This window comes from Anser brachyrhynchus, assembly GCF_964034855.1.
Source record: "Anser brachyrhynchus genome assembly, chromosome: 3".
NCBI classification, from domain to species: domain Eukaryota; kingdom Metazoa; phylum Chordata; class Aves; order Anseriformes; family Anatidae; genus Anser; species Anser brachyrhynchus.
In genome coordinates, this window is record NC_137696.1 from 67,900,702 (window position 1) to 67,921,367 (window position 20,666).

Sequence of the window (20,666 nt, forward strand, 5' to 3'; positions counted from 1 at the left end):
TTTTTGTTTAAATGAAAATCTGTCCTACTCTGCAGTCACAAGCAGAGTAGGGCAGCTTTTCAGTGCTTAAAACCTGCATAATTCTTTTGAGTAGATAACAAATTTGCTGAATAATAGACACATAAAGCTCTAAATTGGAAAAGATATCTAACCTACCCTTCAGCCAAAGAAGCAATCTTTCTACAGACTAATTTGTTTCTTAATACTTTGTTCAGTCCAGTTTTAAACTAACAGAAATGAGACTTTGACCATATACCTTCAGGAAGCTTTCCGCCTCAATCAGTGTAAAACAGGCATTTCTACCTGTGCCTCACCTTTTTAGACTTCAGTTTCCTGTGGCTAATGTGGCAAAGATAACAACCTCGTGACCACTTGGTAACATTTTGATACTCATCCTAAGAACTTTTTCAGCAGTCAATTTCCTCAACAAGAAAACTATCTTTAGTAAATTTCAGAGCTCATTGTATGTAATTGAAAGACATGATTAAAAGAAGGGAAGCATTTTTCCTCAGACCTGCTCTTAACTTGTCCAGACATCCCAGTTTATTCTTCTTATGGAGCATAGCTAATCTGGTGATTTCAGGGTCCCTTTGATCATAATCTGCTTTGATTTGAATTTGAAGATTGCTAGTGAAAATAAATGGGTATGTATCAGTACCTCAGCTATCTGCAGTGGGTATCATTTTCCCCCCATATGCACTTAAAAAGGGGTTAGAGGAATGGAAAGGAGACAAAGGATGACCAGGAAGGAGGTCACCAGAAGCGTGGACTCCCTGGGATAGGAACAGTATCTCTATTCCCTGTTTGTTTGGTATTACAAAAATAATGTCATAATAGTAAGAACCATTCAGCAGTAGTTATCTTGTATTTAGCATATGACATCTTCACCAGTCTTTCAAGTCAGAATATAATAAACTCTGATCTTATAGACTTGATAGCCAAGAAATTAGAACTCTGATATGGCTAGATTTTATTTTTGACAGAAAGCATGTGACTGTTACATAAAGTGAGGGTAAGGGTAATTCTCTGATTAGATTTCAGTGCTGTTCAGCTGTCACACCAGAGCTTAATGAGTGTATGCAGCATGAGCTGAAAGAGTGAAGTATTTCTTGTACATTTTTGTACTTAGGGACATAATGTAAGTATTTTTAAATTCACATTTCTGTCTAATTCTGTTACCTAAAAGCTGGAAGGAAGCTCCCACAAGTATGACACACAAAAACTGACCCACTGCACAGTAAATTGTCCTTTGGGCATATGTGTGCTGACTTACTAAAGAATGACTTACAGACCACCATTTCTAAAGCTTTACTTGTATCATAGTATTTTGTAAGAAGTAGATGCACGTGTTTTTAGAAGTGTTTTCTTTTGATATAATATCAATATATAATTTGCTGGAGGTGAGTAAAGGAACACAGAGAAAACCACTCTTAAACCTTCTTTCCATAAATTAAGAAAATCATTGTATAGAAAGGATGATTTAAAAAAACAAACAAATAAAACCTATATATTCTAGAGATTTCTAAGCAACCATTCCAAGGCAAGAAAGAATGCCCTCAGTATGGAATTTAGCAAGAAGAGAGGATTAAATCCCTAATGACAACACTTAAAATGCAACTTTTTTGTTGTCTTAGTACACCATCAGTTCAATGGATTTTCTTTTTTGAGGTCATATTACAGATAAGCTTTAGAGCCCACAATACTTTAAACGTACCATTTCCGAGTAGTGAGGAGCGAGAGTTGAAAACAATTCACAAGCTTCTTAAGTGTCCCTTTCTTGCAGATTATATGACAGGCAGCATGCTACTAGATACCTATTTTAATTACAGAGAGTACTAAGAGTACACAGGACAATCTAAGACTTCACAGGACCAAGAACAAGTGTTCTATGAGAAGTGACTGCCACAGACATTAACATGGCTAGGTAGGATAGTGGAACACCACTGTATGATAGAACACCAGTGATTGCAGTCTTTCAGTATCATTAATATATTCTTATAGCTCAGAAGAATTAAACATCCATACCTTACAGATGCAGAGACCTACACAAGGGTCAACATTCATACTGCCTTTCAGTGAGCAGTTGCAGGGCTGGCAGTCAGGATATCCTACATAACCCAAGGCACATCTATCGCAGTGTTCTCCTGCAAAGCCGATCTTGCAGTGACAGAAACCAGGCAACATATCTACAGGAAGAGGGAAAATGCATGAGACACATTTAATTTATCATTATTGTTATCAAATATATGTGTTAGAGTGCTCAAAGCAACATCTTCCATAGGTGTAACATAAAGGCGTTGACACTGGATCAACCATATATTTACTTAACTCATTATCCTGTCTGAGAGCAGCCAGAATAAAGCAAATAAGAACAGAAAACGTGAATAGTTATTTGAATTCTGAGCTTCCAGAAATCTGAATATTAGAGATCTTTTAAGCTGAAACTTATCCCTAAACTCTTGCATCTAATAATCCCTGAAAAAACTTCTATTAAATTGCCTAATTGACATTGAATATGTTTTTACTTCCAGAATCCATAAAGCTCTCTAGCAGTAACTTGTGCATTTAGCCATGTGTAGTGTGAAATAAAACACTGATGTATGCTAAATCTATATTTATTGCCCTTTAAATGTCATATAATAGAAAACAGCACGTAACCATTCCCTACTCATTCTCCATGTAATCTGTGATTTCAACGTATCTTTACCATATCCCACATGACAATTTTATGCCAAAAACTGCTAAGCCTATATAATATCTCTTTACAAAGAAACTGCTTTGTATAGCTGAAAATCCCTATTGTCCTTCCCTGCACCATTTCCAGTTCTAATAAATTATTTAAGGAAAAGGCAGGATATAGTGTGGACTTATAAATCATATGGCAATTTTTTCAGTTTTGTTTTTAAAACATCAGTTGTTTCCTAAGGCTGTGTTGAGCTCCTACTACTGCTAAGTCAGCACTGAGCTGATACATCCAGGGCACAGTCCAAGGTAATTGTTAAGAGCTGTTTTGCAACTGCTAATGCCTAATTCAGAAATCACTACAATCAATGTATAAGTAGAACTATTTTTTTTCTCTGTTCTGGTTTTCATTTAATTGCTACAGAATTTTATCAGTTATTTTATTGCCCATCCACTGACTATCTTGAGATCTTTCTGAACATTTTGCAGTTCTTTCATTTTTCTGTGCTAAAAGATTTTGTACTTGCAAACTTTGTCACCTTCCTACTCGTCCCTTTTCCAGGTTAAATATGAATATTCTCAGCACTTCATATTGATCATCACTGTGAAAATGGTCCATTTATTTTCTTAACCAAGTACTCATCCATGACAGAACCTTTCTTCCTCATTCTATTACACCTTCTATCACAGTCTTTGGTGAAGGTCTTTGTGAAAACTTTTTGAACATCAAAATCCAGTATTAATCAAAATAGACTTAGGTCCCATGTTTATTGACTCCTTCAAACAGAGTAATAAGGCACACTGTCTTCTACAAAAAAAAAAAAAAAAAAAAAAAACCTGTTCTGGAGTTTAGCCCATTTTAGCCACAGGTCGTTAATCATATAAATCCTTTATTTTAGTTCTACTGATTTGTTTGATACAGAAACCAGACCTCTGAATTTTAGTTTCCTGGAACCCTCCACCTTTCTTTTAGTAACTAGATAAACAGTTCATATTTATATAATATTAACTTGGATTTTAGAAAGTACTATAAACTATATATAATGCTTCAGCAACTTCATTTTTAATTATGCCCTGAAGCCATGGATAAATATCATATATGCCTAATGAATTTTTATTATTATTCATTTATCAGCTTGCTCTAAAACTGACACTTCTGAGAGACATTTCTTCCAACTTGTCCCCATGAACAAAGATGCTCAAGTGGGAAGTTTCCTGAGCTCTTCTATTCACTGATACAAAGAATTTGTCTGTCCTTTTCTTTCTTGAGATCTCCAGTTATAAATTGATTATACCTTAATCATATTTAACTACTACTGAATTTCAGTGTCTAGCAGTCTTTTAGATTCCAATTTATCTGAAGTACTTCTTAGCAACATTTAAGCATTTAGCAAATTATTCCTAATATTTTAACGTGTGACTAAGTGCATGACCTTACAGAATTTGTCACAATTTATGTCCTTTACTATTATCCCCTGTTGGATAATTTTTATTTTATTTTTGTTCAGGGAGATTCTTTTTAGCATTTAAATAGATATATTTTTTTCTAGCTTAGTTATGTCGCTTGAACCATTTAGAATTAGAAGAATGCATCTTCTCTGAGTGTCTAATAGGCAGGCTTGCCAGGCTAAGGCTAAGGCTAAGAATCTTTGGATTGTTTATTTTGATTTTCTTTCTAAAAGATTACTTGTTTTAATTAATTTGTTCTTTAGGGAGGCCTTTTCATTCTTCCCAGAATGTTGAATTTGAAGGCTCTTCAAGAACCAGGTTTTAAAACTCATGCATAAATACAGAGTTGCTTCTCTTTTTATAGTTTCTCTAACTAGATTTTTGAAGAAGCAGTCACCTATAGGAGTTTAAAATTATATTATTTGTTAATCTGTACAGTGATAAAATTCAGTCTGTCTTCTCTGACATTGTCACCTCTTTGATCTCCTGTAGTGCATCATATTAACTGTCACCTTCTTGATCTATACTAATTATATATGGAACTTCAGTACATGAAGTCTTTGTGTTATTTACTATCACTAAACCATGTGCTCCATGGGTTTTGATGCCTGTGGCCCAGCTGCTTTCCAAATTTCTGAGTGACCCTCTCATCTAGCCACCTTTTTTTCAGTGCCCCATCAAGAACCTTCCTTTCTTCTCTTTTCTTTCTCTGCAACTGGGGGTGAGACCAGGATTGGAAACTCCACTGTCACCAGCCCCCTTTCTTATGCAGTATGTACCATAGTTGATATCCGTCTATTAAGAGACTTCACATGCCGCAACAGAGAGAGAGAGGAAACTGTGGAGACTACTAGCAATCATATATTCTTCTAGCTCTTATGTGACATGCTAAGTCCATATTTCTTATTTGGCTCAGTGCCTTCTTTAATTTACAACACTATCACGCTGGCAGGATCTAGGCTCTCATTTCTACGTAGCATGCAAATTCCTGTCAGTGTCTCCCTGTTTATCTTTTACCAAGCCTCTGTAGTGCTCATTATGTCGACAGGGTAATTACATTCTGATTTAGGGCAGGTGTTTCAGGTCTTTCTTTTGTGGTTGTTGTTGTAAAGAACTAACATTTCAGTAGAAGTACATCTTATGCTTTAGGTCTATTTCTTCATAGGCCTTGTTTGAATAGGGTTTTATTTGTTGAAGCTGTTCTTCTCTGTTTTCTACTGGAATATTATCATTTTCTGTCCTATCTTTGAGTGTACAGAGGCTTTAAAAGTTCATCCTAGAGGATGAGTCATCTTGAAATACGAGCTTTATCAATCAGTTTCCTCACAGCCTACCACTCTATACAAAAATAAATTCATGCAAAAGCATGCATCAGTTCCTTGAAAAAACTTGCAATCCAAAGTCTGGCCTTGGCATTCTCATTCCTGTTCCACAGCGTACACACTCCAGAAATAATCTCATGGAAGTCAGTGGGACTGCTTGCTAAGCAAAGCACTATGGAGGCTGAATAAAGATCAAAATGTCTGAACCTTGTTTATCTCACAATGTCTGAGAAAGTTTTTCAGCAAAAATAAAGACCAGTCATTGGGATTATATTATACATAAAGAGGTAGCAGGGAAAAACTTCAGTGCATGATAGCATCTAAATTATGAAAATCTGCAAGTTTCCAAACTTCACAGATCTTACAGGTACTTAAAAGACAATTAAAATAGCTATTTGTTAAAATACAGCCACTACATCTTAAAACAAGAGTATTGATTTACTGAGAAAGCCTAATTACTGGAGTCTAGAGTAGTTCAGAATGTATAGACTCCATCTTCACTTTTGAGTGGACAACTGCAAGTGATCACAGTGTCAGCAGTGGTCAATTTTACCTATTATTATGATGGACTGAACATGGGTGGACAAGTTTGTTTTAAAATTCAGTGCATTCTTGCCTGTCAGGTACAAAACCTGGCAATGTTTTCATCAGTTTATTTTATCAATACCATAATTTATAAACATACTGTTGACTCATTGTTTCTGGCTCTAACATTCTTCCACATTACTCATGAAAATACCGTATAACGTTGCTATGAAAGAACATTTGAAAAGCATTCTTCGGGACTCAAAACCAAAAATATACAATACAATTTAGAATAATAATCTTTCATTTTAGAATGATTGGTAAAATATGTGAGGACAAAGTTATATTAAGCTAAGCAAAATGGAAATTATAGATGCTTAAAATATAGAAATATTTCTTTTTCTCCAGAAACAATGCTTGGTCAAGTATAAAGTGATTCCTTTATGCCCTTCTCTTATCTACCCAAACCTGATGATGACTACAGATGTAGCCTTATAAATCCTCTCGTTGCACTTCATCTATGTATGGTACTAGTTACAAAGCTCCATTTTAATTGTTATGTACCTATAGTATTGAAACACATAGAGAATGTGCAGCTTTCATCTTTATTTTCATTGATAACTGTTCACAGCAACTTTATATCCCTGATGATTACCATATTTCCATTTTAGTTTAGGCATTTTAATGTTCCAGACTGGGTTGCTTACCAAACTTCTAAGAAATATATTTCCATCTTACACCAAGCAAACAATTTCTCCTTAAACAACCAGCCAGCAAACTCTGAGATGTATTCAGTCAGCCCAGTGTATATTCATTCTGGTTCATAGGTGAATAGATAGATTTCCTCAGACAGATTATGCTTTCCAGCCTTTCTTTTATAAAGGCTCCCTGGTGCTTCAAACCCAACTGTGGCTGAGGGTGAGGAGTATACAGAGTAAAAAGAATTCTATCAGGGTATTGCGCATAAATTTGTTAGTATTAGAGAATACTCTAATGTGCTTAAAAGCAACAGGCCTCTAACCATCTTTAGCCAAATCAACTGAGCGTCAGGAAGATCAGAAGAACTTTGTTACAGTCAGGATTGAAAAAAGACAAGAGTTTTAATTTTGTGGGGAAAAAAAAAAAAAAACACAAAAAAAACACCACTGATACTCGAGATTGGAAAAACTGCTGAGATACAAAACTTGTTTGAATGCCTGGAACTAGACGACCAGGACTGGCTGCTTGCTAATAAAGGTGAAAGGAGGAAAATTAGAGGGAGAGAATCAAATTCTGGATACATTACCTTCAAGATGATGGCATGAAACATCCCTTGATTTATTAGAAAGACACAGTTAACTATCTTTAGATTAGATGGTGAAAACAGTAGAGAAAAAGCTAGAAAGGAAAGAAGGGGTCCAAACAGGAGCTTGATTCCCTTCCTAGAGACATCTAGGAATAGGAAGAGGCAAGAGAAGAATTTGCCAGCAACAAGACCAGAGGATTGAAAAGGCAGAAAGAGATACATGAAATAAGGAGTTAAAGTAGAGTACCAAAAAATTCTGGGTAAGATGTGCTGAATGTAATAAATTTGCATGGATCTTGCTTGGAATTTGGTAGTACCACCCATCAGCAAGCCAGTCAGATTTAGAAAGTGTAAGCAGATGTACAAAGAAACTATAAGGGGGTTTAGATCTGTTCATTGCTCAGAGGCCAGAATAAGACATTATGAAAGCTCCTAATGACACTGTTACTGACAACCAAACAAGATGGAAAAGCATCATTATCTTTTTGCTTCCCTGTTCTCATTAAATGACAGGCTGAATGCCTGTCTATTAACTGTTTTTCAGCTGTCAGGCCCCTGCAGAATGACCCTTACAGTGGTCAGGACTGAAGGTGTGAAAAGAAAGGCTGTAGCGGTAACAGACAGGAACCCAGAGACCAGACAGGCTTGTTTAACACACAGGTGGGACACTGCATTTCTTTGAATTAATCCTCCTTCCATTTCAAAATTGTAGTCTCAGTATTCTACAAAAGCACTGAATGTCTGTAGTGGAAAATGTTTGAATAAAAGTTGTCCTATTTAACAGTATAAGAGTTTTCTTTGTTGTGTAAAGCCTGACATCTGTAACCTCTCCACTCTCTCCCACAGGTTTGACAGAGACATCACACGGTCTTGCTGTGCTTTTCTACCTTTGGGATGCATCTCTCATCTGCTTCCATGGTCTTTCATCCATCTGTGTGACAAACTGTATGGGGTCCAGGCGGCAAGGCTGGACTGAGAGGGCTGCAGGGCCTCTGTGAGGTGGGGCTGGGGCTGCCCCATGCCAGACACAGCCAGTCCCAGCCCACTCCAACAGCCCCACTGCCAGGCATGGCCAGGCCCAGCAGCCATGGGTGGACACCTCGGGGAACACTTCCTAAAGACTCACTAAAAAGAGGCAGAGCAGCTGGGAATGAAGGAGTGTTGGTGAGCCTGGGAAGCGGAGCTGCTTTATTTTTTATCTTTGTTCCTCACTACCCAAACCTATTAAAATTGGCAATAAATAAAATTAATTTTCCCCAGGACTGTGACAGTAATTGGTAAGCGATCTTCCTGTCTTTATCTTGACACATGAGATTTTTCGTCTTATTTTTGACCCCATCCTCTTGAGGAGGGGGAGTAACAGAGCAGCTAGGTGGGCAACTGGCAGCTTGTCATGGTCACCCTTGCACAATATACCACTGTGACAGTAATCAGGCAGCATCATTGTATCTAGAAACTTTAGTTCTATGAACTGATATAGTCAGTATGTAGTTGTTATAGTATAGTTTTCATTGATCTCTATTTCAAGAAAAAGATTGCTACTATATCTCATCAACAGATATTAATGTAATTAGCCCAATAAAAACACCTCTTAAGAACTGACCTTCAGTTTTGCTGTCTTCCTACAATATTTTCAGAGGCTGGTCAGCAAAAGGACCAGAACCGTACTGCAATCCATTGTTTCCAAAGCACAAGAAAGAAAATTATTATCTATTTGCAGATAGCTTTTTTCAGGGCTATGGTAAAGAGCTTGTAATCCTACATAAATAATATAGATGGCACATAAATATGACACCTTTCAAGCAGATTTTTTCTAGGTTTCAAATGCAAATATGTATGGCAAAGAAAAGAGATGAAGAGATTATGATTGTACTAGCTTTAATCTCTGCTGTAAAAGAATAAAGCTCTTTAAAGCCAAAATTCTCTAATATTCCATGGAGAAAACTCTCCCAAATGTACTCATGTTTACAAGCCATGAATATGAAGGAAGCCTCAGAAAATTTGGGAATATAAAATCTAAAGAAAATTATCCTAAGTATGCAGGTGGATCATTGTTTGCATGAGTAAACTTCAAAAATATCTCCTGTGATTTTTTAATTTTTCTTTAAGAGATAGCACAGGGAAAGACAAATAAAATTCAGCTTTTCTTTGACCACTGCTGATTTATATCATTATTATGACCAGGTTTATATCATTATCTTTTGGGGATCTTACCTCCTTCTGCATGTTTCTCATCTTTGACACAGTTTTCATGTAAAGACCCATTTGGATCACAGGAACATGGCTGGCATGGATCTGGGCTATCTGGCAATACCTATAAAAACAGAGATATTACTAAACAAAGTCTTACCTTTAAAGCTTGTACTGTAACAAAAATGGGATGGTTGCCTAAATAAGCTCATGCAGTCTAGACATTAATATTCCATTTTAGATATCTGTTAGAAACATGTAAGTAATTTCAATATAATTGGGTTTTCAACTAAAAGGAGTGAACTGGTAAATTGATAATAATGGACCCTTGTATCATTAAAAGCAATAATTGTAATCAAGTAGATTTTAAACAGTCACTACCTAAAGTAACGTTGGCAAACAGTTCAGTTTTTCTGGTCAATGTCCTTCAAATAACTAACTGAATTTAGTTAGTAACTGAACAAAAAGGATAAGTGAAGAAAAGTGAACACTAGACAATGGAACAATTTCCTTTCATTCTTGAAAAGGTTATCTCAGACAAAAAACAAACAAACAAAAAAAAAAACTTAGTCTAATACAACACTGGGGATATAAACTAGAAGTCCTGCATAAACTATTTATATCTATATACTCTACATACATTTTACAAATATAGAGATATAATCCCTATTAGTTGGATGGTAACCTGATTCAGATGAAAAAATCAAGTTCCCTGTTGTTGAAGAGATCAGCACTCCTTTTCTACAAGCTCTAAGGCTAAAAAAACAGTGTATCTGGAAGAATGTAATTATTGTGATTTGCTGACGTTTTCTGTGTTTGAGGACTGAAAAGCAATCAGACTAAGGCCATGATTTACTCAACTGAAACTACACAGACAAAATATCAGGAATTTAAGCACATACTAATAGTGTAGCTATTTAAAGCACAGGCATAGCCCATACTGGCAGTATGACTTAATATAATGTGCATCTTCTGACAGCTTCATTTTAGATGAAAATACAGCCTTATATGCTGAAATAAATAAAAAAAAAATCTATTGCACTAAAAATGAAAGGCATTCATGGGACACTATAGAATTTCAGTGGTTATTTATTACATTTAAAAAATAAAATTTATAGACCCTCTTTCTCCTATATCGTATATCACAATATTTCTTTGATCTTTGATAATACATCTTGGAATTCATTACTGAGGCAAAAGTTCTGTTTACAAGACCACATCCTCCTTTAATTTAAACTGAAATATTAGCTGGAGGCCCCGACCTCAAGTACATTCCTTCATATCAACACAATTCAGTTTCATATTTCTGTGAACGTTAACTTTACAGATTTCCAGCTGTGAAAAGCAACTACTACACTGTCAGAATTAGAAGTTAACCTACATAAAATGGCAGTCCAAACTATGTCATCTCTTTTTAATAACTTAACTCTCCAAGCTGATGCGATGGCTTGAACACAAAGAATTACAGTGAAGTGACAACAGAACATGCATTTACCCCTTTAGGTCTGAAGTAACCGTCAACGCAGGTTTCACAGTTTATGCCATCAGTGTGGCTTGTACAATTAACACACACTCCACCCCCAATGTATTCTCCATGAACATTCAAACTCTGATTTTTGTCTGCCACATTCTGATCATAGTAACATTCCTCAGTCTTCCCATGACAGTTGCATGCTAAAAGAGAAAGAACTGTATTAGCAAAGATTTTCTGGCTGTTACTAATGTATTAAAGACAATCTTTCAACATTCTGTCATTTGTAGTGTGTACAATACAACAGATAATGCATTCAAGCGTTAATTCCCTACTTCAGCTACAAAAAGTCTAGTCACAAATGCAGCCTGGAGTTCTGTAGATTGAATTTTTTTCTTGATATTTTGTCTCAGATAGTATGGAAGTGGACACGTATAGTCTAATTAGGCTCTTTCTGTTTTATTTTATTCTGTTTAAATTGATAGTCCAGAAACCTTTTGGTAGCACACACATATGGCTCATGAAACAGGAAATGTAAAACACAAGAGGAACCATAATAAAAATAGCAGAATTGTGCATTAAATTAAAATAATTTCCTTGAAAGCTAAAAAATATTCTAAAAGCACTTGTTTTTCACATACGCATATAAGAACTGGGTCAGAACAAAAGAGATTCCCAGTTTTAAAACCATTTGAGAAGTTCAGATCTGAGCTCTTAGACTGTAGGTCCACATGTGGGAGAGTTAATCTTATAATCTGTTGCTGTGAAAATTCAATTTTTAATTTCAATACAAAGAGAAATTCAAAGCTCATCAGTATTGTAGGGAGTCATTCTCCTGACATTTGAACCAGATCCCGTGGAACTCTTTCCATCATGAAAGTACAACAATTCACTAAGGGTTTAACAGGGCATAATAAATGTCCCTTAAAAATGAAACATGAAAATAAATAGATTCTGGTTTGATTCCAGAGTGCATTCCAGTGCAGACAGTCTCCACTGAAAAAAAGACCTCTGCAAACAGACTTTTCAGGACACAAATATGCACTTACTACTTTTAATATGGGGATATCTTCTTTATTTTTAATTAATTTTTAACCACTCCTGGTAAGAATATAGCTGCAGAAAAGAATAAACACATCTAATGAAGCCCTATATTTTATTATGTTTGAAAATATAAGTGATTTATGACCTTTGAAAGTAAGGTGTTAACATTCAATTATAGCTATCCTTACTACAGTAAATCTGAAAATGAAATTCCCACCCTGTAGCAATGGTGATATTTCAAGGTATGTTTTCATTGCATGCTGGAAAACTGGATACACACACAAAAAATCATGCTGTTAAAGTTTAATATAAGAAAAAAAGTAAAAAAAAATATATATTTGTATCAGAATTCAGTCCTGTTATTTTATCAAAACAAAAGCAACGTAAAAATAACCATTAAAAAAGGAAGTCAAAACAAACTTTTTTAAACATACTACACCAAAAACAGCATGTTACACTGAAATATTCTGAGTTCAATAAAACTACAATTCTACATGTAAGTTTTCTATTGACTTTTTTGAGTCAGCCAGCCTAAATAAGCAAACAAGAATTGATTCATAAACAAATGTGGTAAGAAAAAAAAATAAATTGCAAAATCATTTAGGACTCGATTTCAGTTTTCACCAGCAGCTACAGTAATCCTCTTCTGTCCTGCTTTCAACTTACGTTCACATTCATGCTTAACCAGGAAAGTCCCAGCATGCCAAGGTTTCTGATTGAAACCAGGACAACACCGATCACATGTCTCTCCACACGTGTTGTGCTCACACTGACAGATGGATTTCTAATTTAAAAGAAAAACAAATATTTACAAAATGTGATGATTTGAAGAATCTGCCCATGTACATAATCTGCATTCCAATTCAAATTATGAAAACATTAGCAATAAGAATGATTATATTCTGTAATTCCTCTGTTTACTCATTTTTACTCATTTATGTATCCTGCATCCACCTACTGAGAGACAGAAGTGTGTGTTTAACCTTAATAGTTCAATTTTAAGAAAGCAGCCATGGCGCAAAAGAATTTGGCCACAGAATCTTAGGAGAATCTAAGAACATAGGAGAATCTACTTCCAACTGACTGAAGCAAGGAGTAGGGAAGACTGAAAGTTCACCAACACAGCAAATAAGCCAAAGTGCTAATAGCCCTCAGATACAGCTTCACATTACAGGAAAACTGACCTGATAGCTAGCTTATGCTAGAAGGGGTGAGCCAATTGCTACCCTTCCCTTAGATGCAGCAATCTGCAGCTGCAGGGTGAAATCAATTCTGTTGGCTGATCCCATAAAAATAGTCATCTTTTCTTTTCACCTTATTTTTCTTACTGGAGGAGTCAACTCATCTTGTAACCTTCTAACTGCACAACTAAATTGTATGTGAGGGCAGCAGGAGGAGTTTTTAAACTAACAGGAGATGAGAGCAGGAGCACCACCCTTTTAGTGGCATTTTGGTTCCTCAAAAGATTGCCTTAATCCCAGCATGAAAATATTGCTGTAGGCACACATAAATTCTCTGAGCCACAGAAGAAGCATGGGAAAGAAAGAAACTGTAGGTTGGGGAAATTAAGAACACTAATTGCCTTCCCAATAGTCTTTCACTAGAGGGGATTCTCTGTGGTCCTTGTGAGCCCACTCAAGGTCAATGCAGCAAGCTAACGTGGAGAAATTTCTATTGCTTACCACACAAAGCATGAATTTTGCAAAACAAGGTCAAGTTAAGGAGTGCTTCAGAACAGCAAGGCAGTAAATTCAAGCAAGTTTATTCTTTTCACTGGTAGAGGAAAGATTAATTGTGATAACAATTAAAGTCACAATGTTTTACAAGCCAAAGCCCCCCTGTTTTAGTATGGCTCCGTCTAAAGAGTATCCCTGGAGAGCTAAACGAAATACCCCAAATCTCCTAAGGCTTCAGTTGTTTCACTTATTGTATTTTTGTATTAGTTAGACAAGACATATTTGTCACCTGCAAAACAAAACACCGCACTTGTCAAAATGTGTTTTTATCTAGTAGCCAAACTACCTGAACTGAAGTCTACCTTCATCTCATAGCATTTATTTTCTGAGGTAGGCCCAGTTCTAACACATGGCAATGAAACAATGCTGATGTTTGATAACTAAGACTGTCTGAAACAACAGTACATCACTTGCTATGTAAATCATTACAGAAAAGGCCTCAAAGAATTAAAGCAAGGAATTTGTAAAATTTTTACAAGGATCCGCAGAAATTGCTTAGAACTGTAAATGTATTCTTTGTAAGATTTCTTTCATTTTTTTAAAATCAGTTCCTACGCAATTGCTTAATGTCATCAATCAAAAAAGATTTTTTTGTTGTATAGTACAAAACTTCTACCTGAGTGAATAGCATATGAAGAGATCCCACAGTGTGGCACATCAGTAATATTAGTAGATTGCAAATTCTGTATTAGTGATGATGTGTGCATGCATATGTATAGATTTGGACCATCAATAACAAATTATATTTCTGTATTTCAATTATACTGGCTATGAGTTTATTAATGGTGCAAAAAGAAAGCTACATGTATGGAATAAATTATAAATGGTTCATGATTTTCTAGACTAGCTTGATTGATCACTCAATTAATATTTCACGCATAGTAAGTGCACCATTCTAGAGCCATCATTTGTTTGCAAGTATCGATTAAATACTTGAAGGCTATTTAGGAAACACCTTGATTAATACCAAAAAAGAATAATAAAAACTGACTCTTAGTGCTTGCCTCCACAGCTACATAACATTACCCAAATTTCTGTTTTTCCTAGGAAACTTTGAATATGGTCTGAATTATCTGAAACGTATTTTTTCATTTCAGAGAAAACCTCTGCTGACATTGCATGAATGTTTATTCTTCTGGTTGCCAGCACTATTACATCCTAGCATTGCTGTTCTTGTAGGTGAAAGAGAGACATAAATTAACAGAACTCTGAGGAATATCAAGATTTTTTCTCATGTTCCACCTGGTGAATAAGGCACATTAAAGAAAAAAAGAAAAAAAGAAAAAACAAGAAAAGAAAAATACATACATTGGTCACTGGATCAAGTGGACAAGCCTTTGCATGGCCTGAACATATGCACATGCCACCAACCGAGATATCTTTTATAGAATAGTAATACTGTAAGACAAAACAGAAATTGAATTGCTAAGTGGATTGTAAAATGCAGGTGCCAAAATACAGAATTCATTTCTGTTGACAAAACTGTCAGGTCCTCTTCTATTTCTTTTTTGATCTATCACAAATATAGTATACAGTGTAATCCAAGCTATGTCTTGATCAACAGATTCAGGCTTAGTGAATGAAAGGGTATAAATTGGCACAGTTCCATTTGTTTGAAGTCACAAGAGCCATGTCAATTTATACACAGCACACACCAAATATAAGCACAGGAAAAGGCTATATGCACACTGGATAATGAAAAGTCAAATGCTGTAGAATTTTCTCCCTTCAGAAGACATGAAAAGGAAGAGGCATGATGATGGGGAGGAGAGAAAGACAAGAACAAAAGCTCAGACAAGAACACCTTTGTTTACCTTAGCTGAGTAATATTTGAGCATTCTCTGGGCTGTGAAAAGAATTGTTTTTCATTACTGGCCTTCTGAATGACTATGGAAGATTTTTCTTTACTAAAATTTAAATAACGTTTGACCTGTTGCTCTTACATATGACTTTCTGATTTTATTTGGTGGAGATTAATACCCCTAACAAGGAAGGAGGACGGAAAGGCATTTATAATCATATATTATCACATCTTTGTAAAGTGAATCTTGTATGCCATCTTGTCCACTTTCATCTGTTTTGGTGAGGGTCCAGTAACATCTTAACAATTTGCAATCAAAACAAACATATGTTATTTTCAAATTTTGCTTTCCTCTGTTCAACCTCTTTTTCAGATCATTAACAAATATATCAAACAAAGCAGAAACTGACATAACTCATGATTAACATTTTACTATACAGAAAAGGTATCATTTCTGGCTACCTTTTGTTTCCTATTTTGTGGAATAGTGGCTTGTCTACTGTATTCTATAGGAGAAGCCGGAAAAGGATGGCAAGTTTCAACTGATCCTTGTTCTTTTGAAAATGTCTCTAAAAGGCCTCATGGAGACTTGCCGTAAAGAAGCTCTTTTTCCTTCTTGGTTTGAGAAATCTATGGATCATTCTGTACTAGGTTTTAATGAGTATATGGTAATGTTTAATATGTGAACTGGAATCTTAACTAGATCCATTTTTGTGATTCTGCTCACTTAGAATCAGATTATTAAATGTGTACTCTCACGTAAATGTGATTTCCATGATTAGTGAGGTGCGCAATAACTGTTCTCAACTGGAAGCATTTCTAGGTTTACAGTACAAAACAGAATGCCAAATTCCAAACTTTCAGAAATAGCCAGCACACTGTGTATTTGGAGGAAGGAATGAAAACTAGAAAAGTGGAACAGAAGAAGCAAATTTTCTTCTTTACAGCTATTCACTGTTGATAAATGAAAATAATTAAAGCCAAGAATAGCAGTAATCCTCCTTTATATGAGGACTTACTATAGTGGTACTCAATTCTCCAAAAGAAAAATAAGATTAACAGAAAAAGGAAGTGAGCAGAAAGGAAAAATGTGGAAAGGTATGTATCCCATACAACAGCTTTTAAGAATGCCTCAGAAAAGTCAGAGAAAACAACAACAACAAAAAAAAACATGCAGCATTTGAGCAGCAGGAAGACAGAGAGGTATGGCATAGGAAGAAAGTATGGATTGTGGAAAAACAGAGGTCAGGGTTGTGCACGCACAAGTAACAGTGGAGAAGATGGGTATAGTGTGAGTTTGAGTGCTGTATCTATTCTTTTAAGCTAAAATAGGATCTAAAATTTTACTGTTATCAACAGTCATATAACAATGCTAAAAGTGTTGTATTCAGGCACTACTGTGACTAATAGTACCATTACTAGAAATAACACTCAAAGAAAGTGTTCAAGGAATGTTAAAGGCAGCAAAGGATTGAACAGCAGAGGAGGCAAAAGGACATTATCTAAGAGAAGCCATTTGCCAATTACCCATATCAGAATATTTACACTAAAAGGAGCTCTGTGCTTATGTTAGTAAACATGTTCTGTATGTTAATAACACCATTAAGCAGAAAATGTAAAACTGTGACTTTTGCTATAGAGAAGATAACAAAATGTGAAGAGGAGGGACTCCGCTACTTATGACCAGGACTTTGACAGATAACAAACAGCTACTCATCATCTCCCAAGATTTCCTATGCCAAGCATAGGTAAGTACAGCATTTCTAAGAGAACTTCTACACATGCATTTCCACTGTCTTGCCAGAACTTACCCTCCTTGTAACAATGGGATCAATTTCATTGGGATCTTTGTGTGCGAACATCATTAAATCAGCATTTAGTGTCCGTATCCTCTGAAATCTCAGGCGAATAAAACGAGCAGAGGTGAACTCCAGTAAAGCACGTGAAGGATCATCAGCACTAGGCCGTCCATTGATTAGAGAAGTGTGAATCTGAAGACAGAATTATTAAAGCAATAAGGAATTAGATTACAGAGATGCTGCCATGATTATGACAACAGAAATCATTAAAGGCACTGTGTGAATGCATTTGAAAATGTAAAATACCTTCATCCTTTATAATGCAGATCTCCCTACAAAAAAAGTTTTCCAACTACCCACTGATCCCTTTTGAGCAAAGGAAATTCATCAACTACAGAAAAAATGTAGAAAAACCTGCACAGAACAAAGCCCTACTATAATGTCCACGCTGCCAGCAAATCATTCCTCCTCTTCTAGCCTGAAATAAATATTTTCAGGTATTGAACAACTGAAGGCTCAAAAATTTGGAGTTAAAGGAATGGATATTTGGAATGGGACTCAGAATTCAACAGAGATCAGTTTGCACACCTTAGAGAAGTTGTTATCAAAAGACTAGAACTAGGTGTTTTCTAAAGACAGGGTAACTTTTGAAATACTGAAAACTACAACAGCTGGATGAGATAAAATAAGCATTCATTAGCATCTCCCCTTTCCCATTTACACAGTTCATCATTTCCTTTGAATCTTGTTCTCAGCAAATCGAAGTAATTGTCTGGGTTGCAACAGTTGTCACCTAGTCCCTAAGGAAAGCCTTTATCATCTCTGAAAACTCTGTTTAATATTTGTTTTTCCAAAGATCCTACCAATCTCTGCTTACACCGTGGTTTCAGTAAAGATTGTCCCCCCTTTCTCTGCCTGTCCTATTGTAAACACTAGAAATTTGGATGTGTGCTCTGTGACTCTGATCGCAGCACCCAGGGCAAGGCAACAAAATCAGGCAATTTCTTCCCCTCCTGCCAAGATGAACCCTTTCTAACTGACCACGGCACAACACACACTAGCTGTTAATCAACAAAATAAAACAGATGGGCTGCTACAGAAGTGTTCTTGGAAAAGGCCTATGAGAAGAAAAATGTCAGGTATAGCAAATATTGTTAATGAGCACCTAGGGGGAGGGAGGAAAGAAACCATTAATTTTCCTGTATTTTGAAGTGTTAAATTTTAATTGGGGCATTTTTATTATAGGCCAGCACACTGAAAGATGTTCTGATGTTGAGCCAAACATGCAGAACATTAGAATGAATAAGAGAATTATTTATTCTTTGTGATGAATATGTCGTGCAGCTTACCTCAGTGCTCCGAGTGAAAGGTCAGGCTACCCAGCCATTTTCTATCATTGAACATGATCACATTGCCACTGTATTAAGCAAACAGCTGCATTCAGAATGCCAGCTGGCACTCACTCAGCAGTGGCTACCTCACACTGAGGAGAGAAACAGCAAATCTACTGCTCCCTGCAAAGCAGTAGCTCTTCCTTTCCTGGATTTTTTGCAGGACTGGATAGAAGGCTTATTGAACAGCTGTGGTCTTGCACTGGCTATGTGATACTATTAACTCACTTATTTTCACTACCAACAGGGTAACACTAAACCTCATAACATCCAGCATCCTGTTCCATTGTATCCACAGGTACACAAAATCACTCTGAGGCACTCTGCCAGGAGCAACTATCAGTCACATCCTGCCTGAATATGAATCAGCACCTCTAGGCTTCTGCCAGGTTATCTCCAGGAGGAAGTGATATTGCTGCCTCCTCCTGAGATCATGACAGCACTCTCCCTTCAAGCTCTGACTCGATTTTGCTCCTTACTACAAGTAATTAAATTAAAGGAGACAAACAGAATAAAACATTATCAAAAAGACAGGGTACAAACAAAACCCTAACAGGAAGTAATTAGGAGCTCCTGAATGAGAAATGTCTGGCTACAAGCTGGACAAAAGCACATGGTGAGCAAGACAGCCAACTGCTCAGGTCCCCAGTGAAAAGAGAGAGAGGTGAACATGCGTGGAAAGTAAACTTCAAAAGAAGCATGGAGATCATGGCAAGAGGGCCAGTGGAAATTATTAAATATTTCCTAAAGAACCAGAATTTAGTAAGAACCAGAACCAGATTTAGTAAGAACAGAAAAACTTCTCTGCATAACATTAATCTGTGGGCAAGGACATCTTCCCTCCTCTCCCATTTTTTTTTTCTGTATCATCACCCCCTTCCTTAAACAGGATCCAACAAATTTCTTTCTTACAGTTTGTTTGATACAAATTTGGGCTATGGTGTAAAACAGTAGAATACTAAAGACGGAACTTTGATATTTCTAGCCAGAGAGAAAGAAGAGGTATACCCAAGGTAGTGCTGAAAATATTCCCTTTCTCACTCTGTAATGGCAACAGCACCATGGCTTTAAGCAGCATGCCAGTCTGCCTATCTTCTCCAAATAGAGAGAAAATTAAGCTTTTTTGATGGGGGGACGGAGAAAGATACAGGTGAAAACCCATGTAATGTTCTAAGTAAGTACCAAGAGAGAGTTAAGAATATGAATCACAGACACATGACCCCAAATGACACAGTTGACAAATAGCAGTCATATATTTTGATTTATATTTTTAAAAGAGAGAGAGAGAGAACTAATTTAGTCTTAAGGCACTGTTGGGGAAAAAATCTTGGAGTAATAGTTTTACAGAATTAAAATATTTACTTATTTAGAAAAAAAAAGCATATTTTTCAAAACAGCCACCCCCTTTTTACAAGGTGCCATGGATCAATCTATTTGGCAAGGTGAAACTAACAAAGAAAAAAACTTTCATTTATATTGTCTTTCAAGCTTGTGTTTAAATGTTTCACAATTTCATGTTAAAACAACAAATAATTTGTCATAATTACTAAAAAATGCAGCTATGTCCTGCATGAAATGTGGCACATGTTCAAAAGTATACACCAAAATAACACTGAGATTAGGAAATTAAAACTGGATAGTTTTACCAAAATAAATCCAAAGGGAAATGTTTACACAGGCAAAATTAATTACTCTGTTTCTCCTCCTCTCAACATCTGTGATGAAATCATTAATTTCTCCCTAGAAACACTTAGAATCAACTAAGAGTGTCCAGCTAAGTTGTTCCTACTCCTTGAAAAGACAGGCAGGAAGAAACCAAGAGTACTTTGGAAACATCTGTCATTAATCAGAAATAGTCTACATTTTAAGTAACATTTTTTTTTCTTTTTCAAGAGTATGACTCTTTCACCATGAGACATCACTTAGTTTTTCAAGAGCTTACTTTCTTTCCTTACCTCCCAGAACAATCCT

At 36.0% G+C, this 20,666-nt stretch overlaps 1 protein-coding gene and 1 long non-coding RNA gene across 5 annotated transcripts in view; one reads left to right on the forward strand and one right to left on the reverse strand.

The window, feature by feature from the left end:
* The window catches only part of LAMA2 (laminin subunit alpha 2), a 380,279-nt gene that overhangs the window by 220,710 nt on the left and 138,903 nt on the right, over positions 1–20,666 (reverse strand). For all 4 annotated transcript variants that reach the window (XM_080586775.1, XM_080586773.1, XM_080586776.1 and 1 more), the window contains exons 5-10: positions 17,317–17,496; positions 15,013–15,102; positions 12,635–12,752; positions 10,949–11,127; positions 9,478–9,577; positions 2,026–2,186 (exon numbers count right to left, since the gene is read on the reverse strand). In XM_080586775.1, the coding sequence (XP_080442901.1) occupies positions 2,026–2,186; positions 9,478–9,577; positions 10,949–11,127; positions 12,635–12,752; positions 15,013–15,102; positions 17,317–17,496 (828 nt within the window). The remainder of the gene's footprint in view (positions 1–2,025; positions 2,187–9,477; positions 9,578–10,948; positions 11,128–12,634; positions 12,753–15,012; positions 15,103–17,316; positions 17,497–20,666) is intronic.
* Positions 1–20,666, forward strand: part of LOC308192848 — a 266,449-nt gene that overhangs the window by 32,039 nt on the left and 213,744 nt on the right. The window lies entirely within an intron of this gene.